This window comes from Pisolithus orientalis (genome assembly GCF_024613125.1).
Source record: "Pisolithus orientalis strain OTSU chromosome Unknown F5J12scaffold_6, whole genome shotgun sequence".
In the NCBI taxonomy this organism is placed as follows: domain Eukaryota; kingdom Fungi; phylum Basidiomycota; class Agaricomycetes; order Boletales; family Pisolithaceae; genus Pisolithus; species Pisolithus orientalis.
The window spans coordinates 1,214,906-1,222,234 of NW_026260787.1; the positions used below are offsets into that span (position 1 = coordinate 1,214,906).

The 7,329-nt window shown below is 49.2% G+C and overlaps 3 protein-coding genes across 3 annotated transcripts; 2 read left to right on the forward strand and 1 right to left on the reverse strand.

Annotated features, from left to right (window-relative positions):
- Positions 1-60: 60 nt before the first annotated feature.
- F5J12DRAFT_814607 (histone-fold-containing protein) lies at positions 61-932 on the forward strand. Its single transcript, XM_051744991.1, has 4 exons — positions 61-289; positions 343-447; positions 497-621; positions 674-932. Exons 1-4 carry the CDS (start codon positions 94-96, stop codon positions 695-697), a joined length of 450 nt encoding a protein of 149 aa, XP_051602817.1. The 5' UTR covers positions 61-93; the 3' UTR covers positions 698-932.
- F5J12DRAFT_814611 (glycoside hydrolase family 27 protein) lies at positions 923-3,759 on the forward strand. The gene is made up of 22 exons (XM_051744992.1): positions 923-1,156; positions 1,245-1,388; positions 1,438-1,452; positions 1,509-1,525; positions 1,580-1,642; positions 1,700-1,778; positions 1,829-1,889; positions 1,940-1,952; positions 1,999-2,060; positions 2,108-2,152; positions 2,203-2,258; positions 2,311-2,399; positions 2,454-2,498; positions 2,550-2,565; positions 2,620-2,656; positions 2,707-2,761; positions 2,814-2,821; positions 2,871-2,958; positions 3,012-3,125; positions 3,181-3,258; positions 3,307-3,393; positions 3,451-3,759. The coding sequence occupies exons 1-22, from the start codon at positions 1,072-1,074 to the stop codon at positions 3,631-3,633; spliced, it is 1,440 nt and encodes a 479-aa protein (XP_051602818.1). The 5' UTR covers positions 923-1,071; the 3' UTR covers positions 3,634-3,759.
- On the reverse strand, positions 3,760-5,497 carry F5J12DRAFT_814617 (peptidase C13 family-domain-containing protein). The gene is made up of 7 exons (XM_051744993.1): positions 5,141-5,497; positions 5,071-5,093; positions 4,805-5,010; positions 4,568-4,742; positions 4,394-4,511; positions 4,236-4,346; positions 3,760-4,178 (listed from the first exon to the last, which is right to left on the reverse strand). The coding sequence occupies exons 1-7, from the start codon at positions 5,324-5,326 to the stop codon at positions 3,795-3,797; spliced, it is 1,203 nt and encodes a 400-aa protein (XP_051602819.1). The 5' UTR covers positions 5,327-5,497; the 3' UTR covers positions 3,760-3,794.
- Between the last annotated feature and the right edge of the window lie 1,832 nt (positions 5,498-7,329).

Below are 7,329 nucleotides of genomic sequence, written 5' to 3' on the forward strand. Positions count from 1 at the left end.
GACAAACAAGACCACACGCGACCCCGCCCTATAAATGCATCGTCACAGTCGAATCCACACAGCTCACACCACACGACCAACGACCAACTTACAATGGCACCCAAACCAGCCTCCACCGCTTCCAAGGCCCCCGCTTCCACCCCTGCCTCGAAGGCACCTGCAAAGACCACTGCAGACAAAGCGGCGAAGAAAGCCACAAAGACCTCTGCGGCTAATGCAGGCGCCGATGGCGAGAAGAAGAAGAAGCGCAAGGTTCGCAAGGAGACTTACTCCAGTTACATCTACAAGGGTACGTGAAGTGACTTGCTAACAATGAAAACGCTTTATAACGATACTTTGCAGTCCTCAAACAGGTCCACCCTGACACGGGCATCTCAAACAAGGCCATGGCCATTTTGAACTCGTTTGTCAACGACATCTTTGAACGCATTGCCACCGAGGCATCCAGTGAGTCAGGTACTTGGCTAATGCGTGTTATAGACTGACATGGTCTCAGAACTTGCTGCATACTCTAAAAAATCTACCATCTCATCGCGGGAGATTCAAACAGCGGTACGCTTGATCCTGCCGGGTGAACTTGCCAAGCATGCCATCTCAGAGGGCACGAAGAGCGTCACCAAGGTACCTATTTGCGATGCTGTCTTTCTCGACCTCTATCTGATCCTGTTTGCAGTTCTCGAGCTCAGCAACCAAGTAATCTTGGGCATATTGCGGATTTCTCTACTCTTGGCATCTGGCTGTTGTAAATTAGTTGTATGAGTTATTTTATTTTTTAATCTACCGTACTTTCTACGGACGGGCGAAGCGAGTTCCGAGGTTCGAACTCTCCAAGAAACTGTTACTGTGCTTTCCAATGCAATGTTGTCGAGTCGACTGGTTTAGACACCATAGAGCAGTCGAATGAGATTCCGAGGTGATGCGTTGCCTATCTGCCCGAGCCCCTGTCCATAGCCGATTCGTCGAGTTCGCCTCGTGACCCCGGTGACTTGATGTCCCGTCGCCTGCCGACCGTCGTCCATCCTCTCACTAATACGACGACACGACTTCCATCAGGACAAAGCTTGTCCTAATATGACTGCCAAGCCAACTGCAGGGGACGACTACCCTCCCCAGGCCCCAGAGCCATCGACGTCACAGACACCCCTACTCAGACCCAGTGAGTACTAATCCTTCACAGGGGTCACACGCACACGCAAAGAGGATATTTGAAATGGACCCGACGCTGACCGCTAGGCCGTCTGCAGATGTGGCCACCATACCCAAGCGAAGGTTTCGAAGTGCATTCGTTGGCCTTGTCGTCTTCGTGCTTGCCCTCGGATCGTCCTTCTTTCTCTTCCACGCTGGCAAGGGATATAATGGGTACGACTACCGCGTCGGAAAGCTTCCTGGTATGTGCTGTATTAATCCTCTGCAGTGCTGTTCTGATGATTCTGCCAGTCATGGGTTATAATAGTAGGCACTCTTCTTGCTTCCCCACCGCAGACTGATACGATATTCTCCACATACAGCCTGGAATGCATACTACGTATGTCTTTCGCATGTCTTGTAATCTGCTATGACTGATTTACACCGCATACAGTGCGACATCAGCGAGGACATTATCATCAAGAATGCCAACCTCATGATATCCCTGGGTTTGGTGGTGCGTATTTCCATAGTAGCTCCACCCTCAGCGCATATACTCAAGTTGCACCTGTAGGATGTCGGATACAACTATGTTAATATCGATGACTGCTACTCCGAGAGACAGCGCAGTCCTGTGGGCGATATCGTCGCAAGTAAGCTCGTGTATCGGCATACTGGGATGTCAAAATAGCTCATTTATTAGGCAAAACTAAGTTTCCTTCAGGAATGAAGCCCCTGACAGACAGGATTCACGCTTTGGGATTGTGAGTTCCTGGCTTCTCGTATGTCGTGAGCGATAATGACTGTCTAACAGGAAGGCTGGAATCGTAAGTTGATTAACTAAACACAAAGGTCCATTGACCCCCTCTGAAGTACAGTGACGCGGGATGGTTCACTTGCCAGCTCTATCCAGGCTCATACCAAAATGAAGCAAGGTGTGTTTGATGGATTTCTCATGATCCGTATGCTAAGACGTTCTTAGGGATGTCAGATTGTTTCGGGAGGAGTGGGGATTCGATTATCTCAAGTACGATTCCGAAGACTCTATTCGGATCACCCTCACCTTCTTGTTCTTAGGTACGACAACTGTGCCGTACCATTTGACAATGTTACCCGACAGAATATCATTGGTCGTGAGTAATGAATGCATTGTCTGGTTCTACCCAATGTCTTAGCCGATCTCAGGGTACGAGCCCATGGCAAGTGCTATCGCTGATTTATCCAAGTCGACTGGCAAGCCGCCTCTCATCCTGTCCTTGTGTCAATGGGGAAGAGTATGCACGACGCACATTGCGCCTTATTGCGTTACTTATGACTTTCGTATACAGGAGCAAGTATGGCTGTGGGGTAGAAACTATGGACAGAGTTGGCGGGTAGGTATTTGTACATGCAACCATCATACCACACCTGACACCGCGGTCCAGACTACGGACGATATTGGTGTGCCCAGATCCGATTTTGGGACGCATATATGCATGTACTGAACACTCGTAGGTGCCAACTGGAAGTCTGTCGCTAGCATTATCAACAAGTACTCCATCTTTCTGATGCCTGTGCCCGGATTCGTTAACGTGCTTTTAGGAATTCATTCTACGCTTGGGCCAATGACTTCTACGGACACAACGACATGGACATGGTGAGTAGCAGCATCCCATTATGTAGTCAAGGAGTTTCACAGACTCTTGCAGCTTGAAATGTGAGTGGCAACCAGGAAACAAGCGACCCCGCTAAACCTCTTTATTCAGTGGGAACGGCGATTTGACATACGAAGAAGCCAAGACTCACTTTGTTGCCTGGGCCTTGATGAAGTCTCCCCTCTTGATCGGAACTGACGTGCGGTTTACACCTGTGTTCTATGCTCCATCCACTGATTTCGATGAAAATAGTTGGAGACAGCGAGTAAAGAGACCATAGAGATTCTTACCAACCGTGAAATCATCGCCATTAATCAGGATCCTGTCGTCGGAACCAGTGTCACTCCTTTCCGATGGGGCATTAATGTGAGTGCTGGTGGTTACGATCCAATATCTGTCCCTTATGGTTGAGCCCCTCTAGCCGGACTTCGTCAGTAACGACACGCATCCCGCACAGTATTGGAGTGGACAAAGCCAGAACGGGACCGTATTTATGCTGGTAAGTTTTTCTTTTTCTTCTTTGCGAAATGGTCTCCAACGGTAGTAGATTAATACATTGGACGAACCTGCTTCGCTGACTTTCAATTTGACCGAATCTCCGTGGATCCGAGCGGGTAGACAGTATTCCGTTAGGGTAAGTCAGACATTTTAGTAGGATTTCTCTAATACCAAGAAAATGGTGCCCTCATAGGACCTTTGGACCCATACAAACAACGGCACTGCTGTAAGGAGCTTCACGGCACACAACGTCCCTCCGCACGGTGTCGTCGCGCTGCTCCTTCAGGACGCGGGTGACGAGCCCGAGGGTTTATGGCCGCCGTGTTCGGTCTTGGAGTGGTGTATCAGCCAGGCAGGGGTGAGGGTGGACCAGTGAAGGAAATCCATGGACTTCACCCAACCCTCGTTGTGCATCGCGAACACTGTTGTGCAATAGTGTACTTTTTTTCACTCGTTGATCCTCCATGTACAATCATTAGCCTGTGTAAAATTGCAGATGTAATCCCGTCGTGGACAGCTAGCATTATCCGATGGCGCTTAGCGTACAAAAGAGACCCAGCCTACAAGGAAGCCCACAATAGCTATTGAGGTCCATTTCCTGATGTCCTTCCAGCGTACATCCAACATTATGTTGTCTTTCTCCGGCGTCAAAGCTGTGGCATTTGATCTTGTCGTGTTGACGCCTTGGTCGTGACATGCTTGTGGGCTGACTGGGTCCGGGTGGACTACGTGGTCGGGGAAAGAAACCCTTGTAATATACTGCAGGGCGGTGTCTGCGTCCTCCTCGGTCACAGGGAAAATCTCTGCTTGCGAGACGCCTCCAAAGAAATCCGTAACGAGGGCGCCCTCCAATGGACGTTGGAAGAGATCCGACCGCACGCCTGGATGCGACCGAATCTTGACGGGGTCGTACGAGGAGAACTGAGTATCACCGGAGGTTAGTTTATGCTATAGATGAGCCAAGTAGGGAGAACGAACCAGGTCTTGCATTGAGACTTGGCTTGTCTTATTAATACCCTCCATAAACTCGAGTACGAAATGTGTATAACTGTCTATGACAGAGACGCCAACGTCGTTATCATTCTCGTGCTGTTTGGTGTAAGTTGGGTTGGGGGGTGCCGCAGCCATAAACTTACGGAATAGGAGTTCTCCCCGATCTCAGAAGATCCCGTTGCGAGAATGTTCGGAGAGTAGAACTGAGAGTACATCGTGTTCGCTTGGCATGTATCGATCATGAAGAATATCTCGTTGTAGCTGACGGACAAGGAATGGGATTGCTGCGTCGCAAGCGGTTTGGTCAACATGCTTACCGCTTCTTCTGCCACATTTGTTCGAAAGCATCAGCAATATCGAATGCGCTGATTTCTTCGTTGTCTTGGAATTTAAGGAATTCATTACCCCCATGTCCGGTCATGTACACGAAGATGTTAGACCGATCGTCTGTCAGGAGACGCTTGGAACGCGGAACCGACGGATCAACTCGTCCTGTCGCACGCGTGAGCTTCGAACGCAGGAGAAAGGCGTGATCCAGAAAAAGGAGGACATACCCGTCAGAAGGCGTATGAAGTTCTCTACCGTGACTTCGTACCCGCGATAGTCTACCTCGATATTTCCGCCGTACAGGTCAAGGTGACGTCCCGACTTGGCGTAAACGCTTCCAGGGAATTTGTTCCTCGCATTACACGCCACGTCGTCTGCGAGCATGAGGATAATATTGGAATCGGGAATGCCGAGACGCTTGACAGTGCGATACCTGGTCGACGCGTGTGATGTGATTGAAGTGAACATCAGGTTCTGACCAAGGGAACCTTACATCCCGAGCGCGTTGGCCATGTGCTGGAAAGAATGAGAGTTGGGAAAAAGTCAAAAGCAGGTGGGCATACCCTGTAATTGAACCAATACCTCGATGCACATACGAGAACTGCCCAGTTGTTGGTGTGCCCTGACGTACCGTTATGTTTTCCAAAGAAATTAGCCACCGGCTCGTCCTGAGAGACGGCCGATGTCCAAGCTGCCAAACATGCCAGCAAGAACAGACAATGCCTGGGCAGGTGTTGCAGCCATTGCATGGTCACTGTTAGAGCTAGTTCGGAAACCTTGGGCAAGTCGCAATTAGTTCCTTCAATGCTTGTACATGTTTTTCCACTGGGGCAGTTCACATAGTGAGTTTGAATTGAGTTTGAAACATGTCCTGCAATGGATTATGATGATCTGGATCAGCTTAGGCTTGCCTGGGTATTGGCTGCCACTGTTGTTGCCCTTGTATCCCAGTACACTCTGGATTCACTAACTCACTTGATGCCTAATAAGACTAGTGCTCCCACTCCACAAGTTCATTGGAACCATGAAGAAACCACTGCTCTTGTAAGGTTCCTGCATGACAACTGGCATGAGGCAGGCAATAACAGGAACTTCAAGATGGCTACATATCAAGCTGCTGCCCTGCATATCACCAACTATTGCACAGATGGACCTCCTAAGAACTATCAAGTAGTGAGAAACAAGTGGACTGGCTATGTAAGTCAGCATTGTAAACCACTTGTGATTTTTACTGATCTTCTGTCATAGATTCAAAAGATATATCATGATATCAAGTACTATTGAGCACAACCATCTGGAGCCCACTGGGACAATGAGAAGGGAGCTAATATTCAGGGTCAGCATGCCAAGCAGGTGTTCAAGGATTTTGTGAAGGTATTTTTATTTTTATTTTTTAACCCTGTGGCTTGATGAACTGATGATTACTCTTAGAGTCACCCCCTCATTTGCCAGTTCAAAATGAGTGGATGGGATTTATATCCCTATATTGCAGATATCATACCCCATGGTGGTGCCTGTGGGGCCTGTTACGCTCTCTTTTCGGCCCCTTTCCTTTTTCGGTCCTCGTGGTCACGTGCGTCACGTGCCTCGTCGCATCGCTCGTGGTGGTGGTCGTTCTAGGGGTGCGGATGCTACAGGGAGAGTTTGGATCACCCGCTGTCCAGGTATTTCCAATACCTGTCGAGACTCATCATTTGTGATCCATCCGTGACGTTCACTGCCCTCATGATCGTAGCGATGTCCTGTTGGTGTTCCGCTGACACTTCTGACTCATTTATATTGCCTGTATGTTGTACTATAGCTCCGGAGTCTGGCTCCTCGCTGCGCATTGATTGCGCAGCCGGTATAGCCTTCATCCCCAGGTCTATCCCCATCTCTGACTCCAGGTGACTCATATTTATTTCAGTGATTAGTCTGTTTACTACTGCGGATACGCGTCGCGACGCGTCCGTCGCGACTGGTAGGGTACTCGTACTTAGAGGTATTTAAACCCACGTACTCTACCCTGTATCTCCAGTTTTTCGATAGCTTGCAACTGAGCTAATCACTTGGCTTTCATCCTTGTTCTCTCTCCGTGCGAACAACCTTAGGGACTCGCCAGAAGAAGGAACCTCTGCCGGATTATCGCTATAACTCAGCCATAGGGGTTACGACAAGTTCGGCCCATAGACTCCCCCCCCTCGCGCGCTTCGTGCCTATTCTATTTGAAGAAGTCACCGCGCTTGGGCATAACAAAATCGAAAAACTCTGCGCAGCTTTCGGGACTCGTCGACCAATCCGCGGAAGTCTACTCGTCCCTGGTTACTGAACTTCAACAAACCACGCTTCACTTTCAAACAAAAGCTCGTTGGTCTCCCTACGTGTAAAGACTAACTCGCTTCGCCTCTCGAAATTGAAAAGCATCCCTCTACTCTTAACCAAATACACCGCTCTACAGGCAGCCACTAGGCTTTAATAGATCGCCTCCCTAGAGCTTGTGCTCGTGGTTCCCTACATGTAAAATCACTCGCACACAATCCCTCTTACGCTGACAGGTTTCTTTCGAGAAATAAATCCTCCCTCAGCCTTCGTTGTCACTATTCATCAAAGTGTCAGACCCTACAAAGTCGAGACCTCCTGTCCCGCCTCGTGTTAAACCAACTGGGTTAGGAAGGAACCCGCCTTTACCGCCAATACCGCTAGGAAGACTTGGGCCGTCCGCCACAGCAAGTAACCCTAGGTTGTCTTACTTGTCCCACTTTAGGGAATCAGA

What these genes read in the sequence shown, in the direction of transcription:
- F5J12DRAFT_814607 (XM_051744991.1), top strand. Translation starts at nt 94, where the DNA reads ATGGCACCCAAACCAGCCTCCACCGCTTCCAAGGCCCCCGCTTCCACC. An exon ending in CATTGCCACCGAGGCATCCA is followed by an intron (nt 448 to 496) that starts GTGAGTCAGGTA and finishes ACATGGTCTCAG; the next exon opens with AACTTGCTGCATACTCTAAA. An exon ending in GCACGAAGAGCGTCACCAAG is followed by an intron (nt 622 to 673) that starts GTACCTATTTGC and finishes TCCTGTTTGCAG; the next exon opens with TTCTCGAGCTCAGCAACCAA.
- F5J12DRAFT_814611 (XM_051744992.1), top strand. Translation starts at nt 1,072, where the DNA reads ATGACTGCCAAGCCAACTGCAGGGGACGACTACCCTCCCCAGGCCCCA. An exon ending in GACACCCCTACTCAGACCCA is followed by an intron (nt 1,157 to 1,244) that starts GTGAGTACTAAT and finishes GGCCGTCTGCAG; the next exon opens with ATGTGGCCACCATACCCAAG. An exon ending in GTAGACAGTATTCCGTTAGG is followed by an intron (nt 3,394 to 3,450) that starts GTAAGTCAGACA and finishes GTGCCCTCATAG; the next exon opens with GACCTTTGGACCCATACAAA.
- F5J12DRAFT_814617 (XM_051744993.1), bottom strand. Translation starts at nt 5,326, where the DNA reads ATGCAATGGCTGCAACACCTGCCCAGGCATTGTCTGTTCTTGCTGGCA. An exon ending in ATGGCCAACGCGCTCGGGAT is followed by an intron (nt 5,011 to 5,070) that starts GTAAGGTTCCCT and finishes CGCGTCGACCAG; the next exon opens with GTATCGCACTGTCAAGCGTC. An exon ending in CAAATGTGGCAGAAGAAGCG is followed by an intron (nt 4,512 to 4,567) that starts GTAAGCATGTTG and finishes CTTGTCCGTCAG; the next exon opens with CTACAACGAGATATTCTTCA.